The sequence below is a fragment of the Lacerta agilis genome, chromosome 10 (genome assembly GCF_009819535.1).
Source record: "Lacerta agilis isolate rLacAgi1 chromosome 10, rLacAgi1.pri, whole genome shotgun sequence".
In the NCBI taxonomy this organism is placed as follows: Eukaryota; Metazoa; Chordata; class Lepidosauria; order Squamata; family Lacertidae; genus Lacerta; species Lacerta agilis.
In genome coordinates, this window is record NC_046321.1 from 45,484,915 (window position 1) to 45,501,998 (window position 17,084).

The 17,084-nt window shown below is 43.7% G+C and overlaps 1 protein-coding gene across 1 annotated transcript in view; it reads left to right on the forward strand.

Annotated features, from left to right (window-relative positions):
• The first annotated feature begins 278 nt into the window (after nt 1-278).
• LOC117054152 overlaps nt 279-17,084 on the forward strand; it is a 64,515-nt gene continuing 47,709 nt past the window's right edge. The window contains exons 1-2 of the mRNA XM_033162668.1: nt 279-985; nt 1,289-1,535. Of these exons, the coding sequence (XP_033018559.1) occupies nt 546-985; nt 1,289-1,535 (687 nt within the window). The 5' untranslated portion in view covers nt 279-545. The remainder of the gene's footprint in view (nt 986-1,288; nt 1,536-17,084) is intronic.

A 17,084-nucleotide genomic window follows, 5' to 3' on the forward strand; every position in this document is an offset into this window, starting at 1 on the left:
CCAGGTTCCATTTTAGGGTAGTATATGTGCCAAGCGAACAGAATAAAGGAGCTGACGCATTGTCCCGGAAGCCAGAATACGGGGATGCCAGTCAAGACCAGGTATTGAGGCACATTCTGCAACCCCACCAGTTGCAGTTAGCCACGGGGTCAGCCGTGGCCATCTCTGAATTCCAATGCCACACAGCAGCAGACCCGTTCGCCAGGGACAAACTAGCAGCACTAAGGGAAGGCAATTCCGGGATGGAACTGTTTTCGGAGGAAAATGGTCTACTCTATCACAGAGACGCTCTGTATGTGCCAGACGGAGAACTGCGAGCCAGGGTGCTACGCCAGTGTCATGACTGTCCGACAGCTGGTCACTTTGGGAGGTACAAGACACTGTACCATGTGACGCGTCAGTTTTGGTGGCCGCAAGTGCGGAAGGATGTCTGGGAGTACGTCAGAGCCTGTGATGTTTGCCAGCGCGCCAAGCGACCCCGAGAAGTGCCGGCGGGGCTGCTACAACCACTACCTACTCCAGAGGGGCCGTGGGAGACGATAGCTATGGATTTCATTACTGACCTCCCGGCCTCACAACAACAGACAGTAATCTGGGTGGTTGTAGACCTTTTCACCAAAATGGCCCACTTCATACCCTGTAAGGCGCTGCCGACCGCCCAAGAAACAGCCCGGTTGTTCATTGATCACATTTTCCGACTGCACGGGCTACCCCGTCAAATTGTGTCAGATAGAGGGGCCCAGTTCACTTCCCAGTTCTGGAGGAAAGTCATGCAATTGCTAAAGGTGGAGGTATGCTTGACCTCCGCGCGGCACCCTGAGAGCAATGGCGAGGCGGAAAGGACCAATGCCACACTGCAACAATACCTGCGCTGCTATGTTAACTATCGGCAGGACAACTGGGTGAGTCTACTTCCCTTGGCGGAATTTGCATATAACAATGCCTTGCATGCCTCCTCACAACAGTCCCCGTTCTTTGCCAACTATGGGTTCCACCCGCGTGCCTTCCCGTCTCCGGAATCATTACTGCCGCTACCAGCTGCTGATGAATTCGTAGAAGAATTATCAGCTATACAAGGGCTTCTACGAGATCAGCTAGAACGGGCCAAGGAGAACTATAAGAGAACAACGGATGCTCACCGCCAACCTGGCGCAGATATCAAGGTGGGGGACAAGGTATGGCTGTCTACACGAGACCTGCCGCAGAAAGGTCGCTGCAAGAAGTTAGCTCCACAGAGAGTGGGGCCATTCGAGGTAGTACAGCAGATCAACCCTGTGGCCTTCCGGCTCCGCCTACCGGCTACAATGCGGATTCACCCGGTGTTCCACCGTTCACTGTTATCGCCAGCGATACCAGCACACCGCTATCAACCTGTCAAAGAGATACCACCGCCCGTCACGGTGGATGGGGAAGTGGAGTACGAAGTGGAACAGATCCTGGACTCCCGGTGGCGACGGCGGAAGCTGCAATATCTCATTGCCTGGAAGGGGTATGGGCCGGAGGCAAACTCCTGGGAAGATGCAGAGCTTGTCCATGCCCCAGCACTACAGAAAACCTTCCACGCGCAGCACCCAACTCGGCCTAGACCACCAGATTGGGAGGAGGAGAGCTGCTCTGGAGAGGGGGGTGATGTCAGGGTCGAGTCAGATGAGGAGGAGTGGTGGCAAGCCCCCCCTGATAAGGCAGCACCCACAGAGGAATCTGAGGAATTCGTACCTGGGGAAGACTGGTGGCGGCATTCCTCAGAAGAGGAGGAATCTGATAGGGAGGAGGAGGAAAGACAAGAGCGAGAGGAAGAAGTGGGGGCAGGAGCAGGTCCCAGTCCAGAGCGGAATCAGCCGATCCCCTCTCCTCCTCCCTTCTCAGCAGCAGAACGCCGAGCTGAGAAGCGAAGGCGGCAATTAGAGACAGCTGTAGCTCATAGGAAGTGTGGGAGTGAGCCGACTACTTAAGAAAGCTACTCCCCTATTCCATTGCGTCTGCAACAATTGTGTTGGGCGCGTGGTTGCTGTACTCGTCTTGTTCCTGTGTTCCTGGTTCGTATCTGACTGACTTGGCTTGTTCTGACTTGGACTGTTTCTGACTTCGGCTTCTCTTGACCCCAATACTGTTACCTGACTTCGGCTGGCTTCTGACCTGGACTGTTGACCTTGGCTTATCTCGTCCTGACTGCTGCGCTGCAGCACACCAACTTGTTGTCGCCCTGACATCATTGTTAATATCCAGCCCCATAATTAACTGAAGCTTCTTGAGGTGGAGCGTGAATTATATTCTTTCCGCTAATTGGGAAATGTTCACTGACTTGACACAGTTCCATTTCATCACTTGCTGGTGCTTTTTGAATGTGAAAGAATTCTTCTTTTTCTTTCAAAAGAAGAGTGTGATATCTGTAAAATCCTGCCATAAATAAATTCATGCCTTACTCTGTGCTGCACCTTTCTTTAACTTCAACAGAGCAGAACCTGTGAAAACGAGATTACAAGAAAATATGTTTATGACCATCACAATTTGATTTGGCTTTAGAACAGAATTTTGACAGGGCCCGGGGTTTGTGCCTACATTGCATTATGCAGGACTCTAAGTTATTTAACACTTTGTAAAAAAGTAAGTTTTCTTTTTATTAAATTGTAACACATAATGCATTTTATTTGATTCATAAAACTCTATAGAATAATACAACTGCCACCAATGAAATAACATTCAGGACTAGATTGTGCCTGGGAAGCAAAAACATGCATTTTAGAAAAATGCAAAGTCACTTACACGCGGAGACATTTTTCTAACACACCGATACCTATATTTCTTAATGTAGGCATCTCTAACCTTTATAGACCTACTTTCCCCCAAAACACGCATTTGGGGACACATTTCTTAGTTTTTCACCATATATTTGCATGCAGCTAGGGCTCCTCTTGTGACCCACCTTGGATCAGGTCAGTTGAAGACTGATCTGAAATGAGATTCTTATGTATGTGATCTTGTGGTTCCTTTACACTTGTGATAAATCCTAGTCCCTGCCCTAGCAGTAGCTTCGTGTAATACGTTACAGCTCATTCATTAGTTTGGAAATCTGAGAAGTAGGGTCACAATGCACCATTTGGTACAATGGTCTGTTTGTTTATTAACATATTTCTGCCCTGCCTTTTGGTTGGATAGGTCCACGAGGCAGCTAACAAGCGAAACAATATAAAGTGTTCTAAAAGTGAAGATTAGAACAGCACCATAGGTACAAATGAAAAATCCTGCATTTCAAATAGGCACAAGATAAATATAGAGTGTGGTGGTTGTGATGGCTTTACATAGCATAGGCTGATAGGCCCACCACACTTGTTTCTGGGGAGGTGGAACCAAGACACACTGCTTGGGTACATCAATTGTCTTTATAGTCTTCAGAATCTTCAACTGGTGCAGAATGCAGCAGTTGAGAAGGATGCTCACAAGAACCCAGTGGGATGAGCATACAACACCTATTTTAGGAAGTCTGCACTGGTTACCAATATGCTTCCAGGGAGAATTAAATAAGCTGGTTCTTATCAGCTATCTGCTTTGCTCTGCCTAATGTAACAAAACTCTATGCCTCATTTGTACAAGTAATTCTGCAGGGTTCAAGAGCAGTAGGGTGGGTAAGAACTTGCTGGGTCTTACCTGGGGAGCCCTAAATGGCGTGCATCCAGTCCAGGGTACCTACAGGACTGCCTCCTACCATATAATTCTGCATGCACCTGAAGACCTTTCTCTGCATCCTGAAGTGGGCTGATGTTAGGTTGGCTGAAATGCATGAGAAGTCTGAGGTCATGTTGTGCCCCTCAACAGGGAATCTCTTTCACGGGAAATTCTTTGACTTACTCTCATCTTAGCTTCCACCAGTTGGTGATGCTAGTCAATGCAAGAGGACATGGTATCCCTAAGACTAGTGTCTGATTCTGTGCTCTGCAGCTAAAATGCATGAGCTTATGACCTTAGACCTAAATTTCACCCTAATCCTGCAAACAGGGGACTAGAGAGTCCTTTCAGAGAAAAATGCATTGATGGAACAACCGTTTCATGGCTTAACACTGGCTTCCTCCAATCGCCCTCCAAGACTGGTTCTTTTTTGGGGGGAATATTTTCCAGGGGATAGTTGCAGAGGAACATCTGTAGGTGCCAGAAGAATCAAACATACTGATTTTCCCCTGCCAGATATGCTGCTACACCTGATTTCACATTCACGCCTGGGCAAAAAAGGATTCCAAATGCATGTTTTGCTGCAATAATGTATATTCCTGACCCTACTCCCACAGGCTACAGATTACTTAGAATAAACTGAAATAATTGCTGTTTTTGTCAATCTATTTTGTCAATGCTGTTTTGTCAATCTATTTTTCCCCAATTTTGGAATTGGATGTGCTACACATTAAATTTATAAGTCCCCTTGGCATAAGATTGCACTAAATATTAGTAAACAACCTGTAAAGATGTTTCATTTGCAATTTGAAGTGCTTAACAGTTCAGAAGAAAAAGCTGAATATATATTAAATACCTGCCTACAGGAAAAATAGGTTGTTCATTACCTGAAATAAAGTCTAAACATTTCTGCTGGAGAACCTTGAAAAATCAATAGATCATTTCATAAGATGATTATGAGATTCTATATCATTGGGAGTTCTTAAATTAACATTTATTGATGTTTTGTTATCCTTGTAAATGAAATGAAATGTTCTGTGAAACATTTCTCTTAGCTGTTCTCCCCTCCCCAACTTGCAAGCCCAGTGATATTTATTAAATTGAATCCTTAGTTTTATTATAATGGTTCTAAAGAGCCATACAAATCAATGTATTTAAGGTGACTTAAATATCACTTTTATAGAGTAAAAGCTGCAAACCAAATTGGATTTTTACAACCCTGTGTTTTAACAAGCTGCTAATTATCTTTCTAATGGGTTTTCTAAAAATCTTACATGCCCTATTTGATCTGTAAGCTCAAAGTTCCATGAAAAGCACAGGGTATCTCATGCATAACTGAAAAATGAAGCAAGAGGTGTGTGTGTGTGTGTGTGTGTGTGTGTGTGTGTATAAGAAAACGGGGGGGGGGGGAATACCCTAGAGCTTAAAGTCTTCTTTTTCCTCCATTCTGTTTTATGTTGTTGCTTTATGTTTTATGCAGAAAGATGCTTCTGCAGGCAGTATCAGCAACTACTGTATAGGTATAAAGCATGGGTAGGCAAACTAAGGCCCGGGGGCTGGATTTGTGGGGCCTGCCTGGTGTCTTTACATGAGTAGAATGTGTGCTTTTATTTAAAACGCATCTCTGGGTTATTTGTGGGGCATAGGAATTCGTTCACTCCCCCCCAAAAAAATATAGTTTGCCCCCCCCACAAGGTCTGAGGAACCGTGGACCGGCCCCTGCTGAAAAAGTTTGCTGACCCCTGGTATAAAGCCAAACCAGCCCTGGAGGTAAAAGCAGTGCATAAAAAGGGGGGGGGGCATTCCTAGCAACAGAATTTGGTGTGAGATCACTTTGGGATGCAGGAGTTGAGAGTTGTTTTCCCTTAGGCACAGCCAAATTCCACCACCGCTTGGGCCAACACACTTGATGCAGCTTCAAATACCAGTCCCTGCCTTCACCAAGCCTCCCCCCTCACGATGCCACCCGAAGCGGATCACTTCAATCTGCCGTGTGACAGAGTTGTCTCTATTTCCCTTCAGTCCCTTCTCAGAGCACCTTTCCACAAACCAGCTGCTTACCTGGGATGTGCAGATTATCAGAGTTTTGCAAGTAAAGCTATGTCTATGGTTCTTTTGGAGAAAGGGTTTTACAGCACCTCAGGCAGGCATCTATGGTCCGTATGGGGAGTTTAGCTCCTCGCAAACATTTGTTTGGGTAGATGGAATGTAAGTGGATGTTTGAGGAACAGCATCCTGCCCTCTGGCTCTGCTCTTGAACTACAGGTACAGTATTCAGTGTGAATTCAAGTGTGTGTTCATAGGGAATTTGCCCAGTTTCAGAGATCCTGAATGCGTGGATAGTTCCCTATGCACATACAGTTATATATTTTTAGCCATGCTTCTGAGAGCCTCATAAATCCATATGGTGGTTTCCTACTTGTGGAATGTTTTCACTGAGAAAAGTCACCTGGAACCTGCTTTTTGGCCCCAACTTTTGATTTTTTTTAAAAAAAACAGATTGCAATGTGATATGATTTATGGCCTGCTTGTGATGAGGCAGTGTCCATATACAAGGTCCAGTCCAGTCCTAAGGTCAGGAGTATCTCAGTTCACATAGTCAGATGATTGAGGGTTCAAGAAAGCTCATAAGAAGCAAGAAGCAGCAAGGTCTGGTCAGGAACGGCGAATGTTGCTTCCAACAACTGACTGAGGCTGGAAACCCTACTTAAGAAAGCTGTAGCCAGCTGGTTTTCATCAGAAGCAGGAAGGCTGATCAGCAGCAGTTGGAATAACTTCTGCTCCTTCAGGCTGCTGCTCAGCAGGTGAAGCCGACTCCTGGCACATGACAATACAGTGGTACCTCTGGTTACGAACTTAATTCGTTCTGGAGGTCCGTTCTTAACCTGAAACTGTTCTTAACCTGAGGTACCACTTTAGCTAGTGGGGCCTCCTGCTGCCGCCGCACAATTTCTGTTCTCATCCTGAGGTAAAGTTCTTAACCCGAGGTACTACTTCCGGGTTAGCGGAGTCTGTAACCCGAAGTGTTTGTAACCCAAGGTGTTTGTAACCCAAGGTACCACTGTACCCGCCAACGTTTCTACAATGAAAATAGGGACATCTGAAGAAAAAGCGGGACTGTAAATCCAGGACTGTCTCTGGAAAATAGGGACACTTGGAGGGTCTGTGGTTGCTGGGAAATTGCCCTGGCCCATCTGCAGCTTGCCTGGACCCATTGCTCACTTACCTGCCTGGCCCACCCAGTAACTGGTGCTAATCCAAACAGATAAACTCCCATGTGAATTAATGTGTTCTACCTGAAGGCACCTACATCTTCAATTCCACTTTCATACTACTGAATCTGTAGCTGCTAGAAGAGATATCTGGTAACAGTCTAATTGTTTATTGAGGGGGGTGAAAATCAATGAGGACTCTTTTTTTCCCCTGCGTAAGCCTCATTAAAATGAATGGATGTTTAGCTATTTACATATCTTTATGTCTAACCTGCCCTATCCACAGATCAGGAGATGTAATAACTGTTGAGACAATCTATAAAGACACACTTAAAACAGAAGTGATATTTAAATAATCTAAAATAAGCCCTTGCTCATTTTCCGAACAACCTCTTTTATTACATCCAGAAGAAGCTCAGAAAAATCAATATTAACATTGCTTGCTTGCAGAAACAGCCCTAGGTTATTTTGCTCCCCCCCCCTCGCCACAGAGCATCATGGATTTTGTAGTTTTAATGCTCCACAATCAGTGATTTTCACCTAGACACGTCATGTTCATAATAATGATTTTTGCATCTTAAGAACTGGGTAAACTACATTATTTTGCAAAAGCTGTCAAATAGGACTTTTCACTGCTATAATCGAAATGCCAGAAAAGCAGAGAAATCCAGTAGCAATGAAGTGTCCCTGCATGGAGAGATCCCCTTAGCAAAAGCCTGATGTTCACCTTCCAATCTTGGCTCATATGTATGAACCGTGGAGGTATTATAAGTAGGTATTGCTTAGAAGCCTGAACACAGGCAGAATGGGGGAAGCCAAATGGAAATATGGAACTGGGGCTGGTGAAACCAATTAAACATATTAATTTCTCCCAGTATACATATTTTTAGCAAGCAGTTTTCTCTAATGTAATGCATTTTCTCCAAGATATATGCCTTTCTAATGTGCATTTTACACCATGTGGATTTTACATCTGCATTCTTTTACCCATTACTTGGGCTGGAGACCTGCATAGCAACATTTGGAGGAGCCTGAAATTCAATGGATTGCTGCCTTCTCATATTGCGTCGGGAAGTGCAAATGATCTAAGTTTGCAAACCGAACCAAGTGCAAACTGAACCAAGTTTCTCCTCCATCCTTATGAGCATTGGGGCAGCTAGTTTGCCCTACACCTTTTGTGTAATTGTTAACCGTTTCCCACAGTAGCCTGTGCAGTCTTGCGCATGTGCCACACAGATAGAATGAGGTCACTTTACAGCTTTTGTGTCCTACAGGCAGAGTAGATTTAGGAGAGTTTGGTTGCACTGGGAGTGGAGCACCGGGGGCACCACAACTTTGATGTCGAATGGAAAGCGAGAGGTGGGAAGTTGCTGAATTTTGGGGTCACAAAGGGCACTGCTGAAATTTGAGACCCCAAAGTCTGCCGCTGTCGCAAGGCTCCCTTTGCATGTAGGTTCAATGCCTTAAAAGCTTACAAATCAATTCAAAGAAGAATAGCAAAGAACATTGGGTTGCTTGCTTAGTGCATGTGTCTATGAAAGACACCTGATGTTTACAATTTTTCAGTAGCTTACTTAGACTAGGTGGACAGTGGCAAGGGATCTTTGTTGTGTTTTGCTAACATTTGGTTTTGCACCTACAGTGGTACCTCGGTTTAAGAACAGTCCAGTTTAAGAACGATTCGGTTTACAAACTCCGCAAAACCAGAAATAGTGTCCCGGTTTGAGAACTTTACCTCGGTCTAAGAATGGAAGCCGAACAGTGGAAGGACACCGGCGGCAGGAGGCCTCATTAGGGAAAGCGCGCCTCGGTTTAAGAACGGTTTTGGTTTAAGAACGGACTTCCAGAATGGATTAAATTCGTAAACCGAGGTACCACTGTACTTCACTTTGCTACTGACAAAAAAGAGAGAGAAAGAAATACAAAGTAGCCTTAGTAAAATAACAATTCTCTATTTGCATTACAGATTTTAGGCTTCAGTTAGGAAGTCTTGCATTGAGTTTTAATATGTAGGATTATAAACTATGGATTGTATACATCAGTGAGCCCCGAAGAGGAAACAACAAGGGTAGCAGAAATAGATGGTGGAAACAGGATGGTGGGGTAGCCCTCCAGGAGTGTTAGTTCGTCTCTAAAGGCTTTTTCTGCATTTGCATTTTTGGAGATTTGTGATTCAATTAACAGAAGTGCTTATAGGATGTATGAATGTATAATTATAAGTCTGCAATTGGTATTCTAGACTTTCCATTGTATTTTTGCATTGATTCCCTCATAAATACAGAAGAAACCCGTCAATAGCACCCCGATTGCTGATGACTACCTTTCTGCAGTCTGATCAATTCGCTGATCAACTGTTAACTGTTTAAGGTTCGCAGAATATTTTTTGGCAGAAATGGAATCAGTATTGGAAAACGGCTCGCTGTGGTGGAAAAGCCAGAACAAAAGAGATAATTTAAAGAGCCAGAGATGTCCTAGCTTTTTGGCCACCAACAGCAGATACGACACACGTGCAAATAAGACTGCCATGTCCCACTCTACTTCTATGAGAAGCGCTATGGTCTACCTCCACTGTCAGAGCAATATGCCTCTGAATGAATGACAGGTTCTGGGAATCACTTGTGGCAGGAGAGGTGATGTGCTCAGGTCCTTCTGACAAGCTTCCCATAGGCATCTGATTGTCCACTGTGAGATCAGGATGCTGGACTGGATGGGCCATTGGCCTGATCCAGCAGGCTCTTCTTGTGTTCTCATGCTATTCGTTTCAAACTCATGAGTCATCCATTGAATTTCACTTGATTGACAGCTTTAGACAACGTGGAGTGGTGGAATGCAGCCTTCCATGTCGAAGCAGCTGCAGGCATAAGCATACACACAAAAATTACTGTCAGTATTGTTTTGTTCACAAACGCCCAAGACAGTTCTCCTCTGAAGCAAAACATTTATTTCCTTCTTTCGTCTCAGAGTATATCTATACTACCAATACAGTATGCAATACGTTTTACTACATTAGCCAGTGATTACTGAATTTCACAACAACAATTTTATTATTTATACCTCACCCATCTGGCTGGGTTGCCCCAGCCACTCTGGGCAGCTTCCAACACATATAAAAACATAATACAGGACAGTTTTAGACAGGAAGATGGATCTTCCTTCCTGGACAGTAGAAGATGCACCTATAAACCACTGAAAATAGGAAAACAAGCACCTATAAATTTAGATCTTGACAAAGCATTGTCATCACTTGAATGCTTCACAAAATTTCATGCACTAACTGGTATTGTTTATCAAGGAAAAATTAATACTAAGATGCTTTGAATGAACACTATATAGAAAAGCTGTATAATAAAATCTAGATAATATAATGCAGCTTACTTTCACAATACTGGTTAGTTTTTGTATCTGTAATGTTATGAGTTGCAGGTGGGGGTGAGGCAGTAGAGAGCCTTCTAATTCCTGTATCCAGCATGGATTCAATTCCTGGAACAGCCAGGCTAGTTTCTGGATGAGTCAAAAACCCTCTAAATATGGGCCAGCACAGGTGGCGCTGTGGGTTAAACCACAGAGCCTAGGGCTTGCTGATCAGAAGGTCGGCGGTTCAATCCCCGTGACGGGGTGAGCTCCCGTTGCTCGGTCCCTGCTCTTGCCAACCTAGCAGTTTGAAAGCACGAAGTGCAAGTAGATAAATAGGTACCGCTCTGGCGGGAAGGTAAACAGCATTTCCGTGTGCTGCTCTGGTTCACCAGAAACAGCTTAGTCATGCTGGCCACATGACCCGGAAGTTGTACACCGGCTCCCTCGGCCAATAAAGTGAGAGTCGTCCGTGACTGGACCTAATGGTGAGGGGTCCCTTTACCTTTACCTAAGGTAACAAAGAAAGTGGATCTGTACCAATCCCCAAATTTCTCTCTCCCTCAACTCACTGGCAGTAAGAAAGACAAAGGTCACAGTTGGGGGTTGTGTGTATGTGAGAGAGAAAAGCTAGAAGCAGCAGACTGGGAAGCCAGAGAGACAGAGCCATGCCTAATTTCTCTTTGAATCCAAGGCTGAGGCTATGAGAGAAGCTAGATTATCTTGGGATGTTAATGCTGTGAGCCTGTCCATCATAGGCACAGGTATCAATCAATCAATCAATCAATCAATCCATGTTGTCTTGTTATGAAGTAAAGATTAACTAAAAAGCTTTAGAGTGGTTTAAACCTGGTTAGTCATAAAATTATATTAATAAGAACTTTCTCTACAGGCAGTTCAGTTCACTACCTAATTCAGCTCATTTACTATCACCACCAGACCTATAAGTTGTTGTTTAGTTGTTTACCAACTCTTCATGACCCCATGGACCAGAGCGCCCCAGGCACTCCTGTCTTCCACTGCCTCTCGCAGTTTGGTCAAACTCATGTTAGTAGCTTCGAGAACACTGTCCAACCATCTTGTCCTCTGTCATCCCCTTCTCTTTTTGCCCTCAATCTTTCCCAACACCAGGGTCTTTTTCAGGGACTCTTCTCTTCTCATGAGGTGGCCAAAGTATTGGAGCCTCAGCTTCAGGATCTGTCCTTCCAGTGAGCACTCAGGGCTGATTTCCTTAAGAATGGATAGGTTTGATCTTCTTGCAGTCTATGGGACTCTCAAGAGTCTCCTCCAGCACCATAATTGAAAAGCAGCTCTCACTTCCATACATCACTACTGGGAAAACCATAGCTTTAACTATATGGACCTTTGTCAGCAAAGTGATGTCTCTGCTTTTTAAGATGCTGTCTAGGTTTGTGATCGCTTTTCTCCCAAGAAGTAGGCGTCTTTTAATTCCATTACTGCTGTCAACATCTGCAGTGATCATGGAACCCAAGAAAGTAAAATCTCTCACTGCCTCCATTTCTTCCCCTTCTATTTGCCAGGAAGTGATGGGACCAGTGGCCATGATCTTATACATTACAGTAAAACCATGCCGCAACATGAAACATTTTTATGAACCAAATACCGAAAGGATATATTGTTATGCAGCCACCAATAAAATGCATTTTCCAATCTTCTGCTCTGTTTTATCGTACAGAGTCAACTTCAGAGAAGTCTCAAAGGAAAAAAATAATTAAATCCAATGAGGAAACTAAATAGTTAAAGCATCATAGTGCTGAAGCTTTACTTAATCATTGTGAATGCATAGCATTATCTACTTCTTTTATGTTTATTTATATAACAGAAATATTTCAAACTTTTGTCATTTTTAACTTGAATAAGTGTGTTGCCCTGGAGGACTGAGTATGCAAAAGTACTTCTATGAAGATGAACTAAAGTATCATGAAATATACATGCAGAGAGAGAGAGAGAGAGAGAGAGAGAGAGAGAGAGAGAGAAGCAGCCAGATTGCATTCCCTTATCGCTGTGCTGTTAAGTCCTCCCCCCACTGGTTTATCTAAAGTTCCCCTAGGCAAAAAGAAATAAGATGTGCCAAGAGAAACATCAGGTATGACATTATTTATCTTTCAAAAAATTATTATTATTACAGAATGTTCCTGTGATATATCTATGCATGCATTTATTCAATTCTGCATAACGCTTCTCAGAAGAGGACTTTTTACCTGCAAAATTGAATTCCACCCCCCATCCCCTGCTTTAGTGAGATAGATCTGAGGAGAAACAGTTGTACACAATGCCGCACAAAGAAATAGCTGTGAATTAACATTCGAAATGTTAGTCTGGGAAGGAATTGAATATTGCAATGAAAACGGCCACCATCTAGCAGAGTTTACTTCTATTGAACACAGTACCTGGAAAGTGTAAATGTAACTTGCATGTACCTGGTCGTAGTGATGGACTGGATGAGAGCCAATAAACTGAAGCACAATCCAGACAAGTGTGATGGCCTGGGAGTCAGACTCAGATGCTGAACCTGAGGGATCCCAGCCTGCACAGGATTCCCCACCTCCAGAACCAGCTGAGCCAGGGCCAGGGCTTGAGCCTGAAGGATCCCCACCTGTGCTGGATCCCCAGGTGCAGGCAGCAGCAGAGTCTGCTCAGGCTCCTGATGGGAGGGAGGACCCACTGCCTGCAGGTGCTCCACTCCCAGACTCATCAGAGGAAGCTGAGGCAGAGATGCTTTTAGGGGTGCTAACAGGAAGGAACTCCAGGGCTGTGGTGTGAATTGGGCACCCCGCCCTCTCACATTCTCCACCTCGCCCCATTGCCCAGCAATCTATTGGCAATAACTGCTGCCCATGCTCATACATTACCAATACGGACTGTTATTTTGAGTCCACAACGTTAATTTAAGATGCATTTATTTAACAGATTTGTAACCTGCCTTTCAGAGCTCCAGTCCTCAAAAGGCATTTTACTATCATTATGACTATTTCAAAGAAATCACAGTTATATTACAGATAATTATTAACTAGCACTTAAACATTGAAATGACATCAAAAATGATAGCAGCAGTTTAATAAAATTCAAACAGGAAAGCTAAATAGTTAAAACATCATAATCATTATGCAACGTTAAAATTAAAAGAATTAGCAGTAGCTATTTCCCCCGCCGCCAAATAGATTCCAGACAGAGAAACGGACATTCTAAGCTCTTTATGAATTAGAACAGTAGTCAACAAAAGCAGTATCTTTCTGAAAAGGAGCAATACCCACCCTACAGCAGTAGATCAAATGACATCATATAATGAATAAATTATTTGGAACATGTATTTCAGGACCATCTTCTTGTTTTTTTTTCATTCACAAAGCCTCTGATGACTTCTGAGAAATCGATATCGAGTTCATGTAGAATGACTAACAGCGTCAAACTGTTCAATGACTCTTCGTTCATGGTTGAACCGGATGAGAATCTTTAAAAGGGACAGCTTATTGAATGGCATTTCCGCTTCTACACACTTAGAGAAAGGCAACATAAGGTCCTCAACTTAATGCATGCTTTAGAAAACACATTCTCAAGTTGCAGATTGCGCTTGGTGGTAAATGGTCCTCCCCATTTACCAAAGGAAGCATCATGCACAGTGTTCAAAGTTATTGCTTTCGCTGTTGGGGTGTTTGGATATTTTTCAGTTGCAAAATTCCATCCTTCTGATAAATCTTTTTCACTCATGCTTTTAAACTCTAGGAGTGGCTTTAAAAAGGTTTGCATATTTCTCCTGTTACCTAAAACCAGTTCTTAAGATGATAAATTGGGTGGTCCATTGTGGTGAGAAACACATTTCTTTCAAATTCAAATTCTGCATCACTTTGCTGAGTTCCAGGCTCATTTTTGAACCTTGTGTTTCTCTCCTGAGTGCAATTTGCCTTTTCTCTATGAGCTCCATTAGAATACTAAATATTTAGCATCGTTAGTTCAAAGGGAGGCAGCAAAGGAGATGGCCTTTTCAGTTGTGGCCTCATGGTTATGGAATGCTCTGCCTAGGGAGGCTTACCTGGTGCTGACATTGTGAACATTTTGGTGCCAGGTTAACAATTTCTTCCACTCTCAGGCATGCAATGGACTGTTTTATTTATCATTGCACTTTTGTTGGTTTTATTTATCATTGTGATTTTTGTTGGTTAAATGTTCATTCTGCCTGTCTTGATTTTGCTACTTCTTATGGAGTGTATCCTTTAGTACAGGTGTTCTCCCCCCCATTCTGGGTACCCATGTGCATAAGTGATATTGTGTATAGTGGGAAGCGCCCTCTAAACACCCTTTTAAAAACCCTCTCTACTGCTGTCTCTTCAATCCATACCAAAAATACTGTATCGGAAAATATCCACAACTAGAATTGAAGCTTTGGGGTCTGCAGGAGGCTGGGGGATGTGCAGGAAAGAGGCTGCTGAGCTACCCCACACACCAGCTGTTAGGTGAGGAGGCTGAGCAGCGTAAACAAAAAACCCCTGTGCCTTGGTCTCTCCAGGTCTTCCTCCACACTCACTGACATTCTCTTCAGGCACTGGGGGGGGGAGGGGTACACAAGGACTCTCCAGCTTTCTCCATCCATTTCTGTTTGTATATGCAGTAATGCGCAAGTTGGCTCTCAAAGCATGTTCCAGATCTCCTCCCCTCATTCTCAGATTGCTTCTGCTTGCTCTCTTGTGATCTACTAGGCCCTATCTCACTCTCTGACTCTTATTCCAACTCCATGATGATAAACAGCTACGTGCCTGAATGGAGACTTGCCTCTCTCGTACTGAATCCTTATCTCAACATGTAACCCAATCATCAATTAGTGTCAAATCCAGACTCATAACTTTCCAATTGCATTAACCTCATGCTCTGATTCAGGGGAAATGAAACCAATCTACTCCTATCCTAACTGCTAATTTTAAAGTTATCATTAAATAACTTGAACCCCCTCCCCCCCAGAGTGGCATAAGTCACTGAGTTAAGTATCAACTTGGTAATCAAAAAAAGGGGAGAGGGGAGTCAAAATGAAAAATCGAAAACAGGAAAATGTTAATCTGAGATCATGTAAGCGATATGATTTTATGGTATCTGCTTGCTCCAAGCATTCGTGAGGTCATAATTTTAACCTTGCACAGGTCAGAGCTATTGGAAAATGATTCATTTCAGGGCAGTCCAGCTATATTTCTCTCAATTCCTTGGCATATTAATTGCCAGCAATGAGTGAACCCCCTTAAGTGTCTCATTTATTGTTTTAAATATGAAAATGTTTTAAAGATTAGAAAGGAAATTGTTTGAATTAATTAACTGAACTGGCACTCAGGGGATCTGGTACAAGATTTTTTAGACAAAGGCTGGGAATTTACAATAATGGCATTTCTTTCATGGTAAAAAGATATAGCACCAAAGGGACTCTGAGGCACTCTTAACATTTTAGCTGATGTCTGTTGGGGGCTTGAGATTCCTCTGAAAGCATTCATTTGATTCATTGGAGACTCCTCTCAATTACAGTATGAAAAGGCATCACATTAAAATAGCCAGACAGCCCACATATTTCACCATTTAAATGGAACTGGGTAACTAGTACAATGAAAACTCAGAATGTAAATGGAAGCTATTAGAGTAATGGCATCATTTAAAGGGGGGGGACCTCCTTTCTTTTTTTTTTTTTTTTTTTTGCTCAAGAGGTAATGTGTAAAGATAAAACACAGAGCTGTGTTGAACATGGCTAACTTAATCACTTTTTCATTTTGCTTTGTGTGATGTGTCTATTATACACAACTCCCCGTACAGAAATGCAAATCTGAACTATGGTGTGCTGAGTTCAGCAACCCTTGCAATTAGCTGCATGCCATGCACTCAATGTGAATAGACAAACATGGGCATCTTCTGGAGGATACCTACTGCCATGGTTCCCCCCCTTTCCTTTCCAGGTTCCCATGCCTCTAGCAGCAGCAGGACTTATGAGAACACCTTCTGCATCACACTGAACGCCCATCACAGCGACATTTGTTTCCACATGGACCAACCAGATGCTTCCAGGAAGCCCACAACCAGGGCATGAAGGCAAGTGCTGTAGAACTCTAGCTTTCTGCCTCTGAATTCTGGAGGTTCTTGTAAGGACGTTCAGTGGCTGTTCATGAGTAAAGCCAAGACACTGGAACTTCTAAGCTAAGTTCTTTATTGTGCTCAAATATGTACAGTGAGAGCTAAGAAAAACAAACGTCCATCTCCAACTGCTGCAGATCTCAGGAATGGCTACTTCCTGTTCCTTGACCAGCAAAAGAAGCGCGGAATGCGAAGGTCACGCCTCCCCCTTTTGCGACCATCCTCCCTCCTGCCACCGAGCGTGGGAATCTGACCCTCCCTCCGGCGTTGAGGCTGCGTCATCCTTTCCATGCCTCCACCCCTCCTGCCTGTTTCTGCTGGCCCCTCTCCACTGGAATGCGAGGAATTTTCGCTGGCTGTGCTTTCCGAGCTAGAAAACAACTTGGGAGGGTCTCGATACCTTAAAAGCTCCTTCGCTTTTTCTGGCTGTGGAGAGGGGGGTTTCCTGACAGTTCTCTATAAGCATTCCCCAAAATGATAATTTTGAGAGGCTATTTGCACACTTCCAGTGCGCTTCCAGGCTGCTGCTTCTTTGGAGTGGGGTTCAGTTGCATACCAGCAAATTCAGGCTGTGCAATTAAAGTTGCCTTGATCTCTTGCACAGAAAACTTGCTCTCCATTCCCATTGATGGGGAAATGCACTGGAATGCATGAAAAAATGTCATATAACCTTCCTGTTTGTTTGTTTTTTAAATCAGTCTCAATGCTCAATAAACAGTTATCTGGAAGCAACATCAA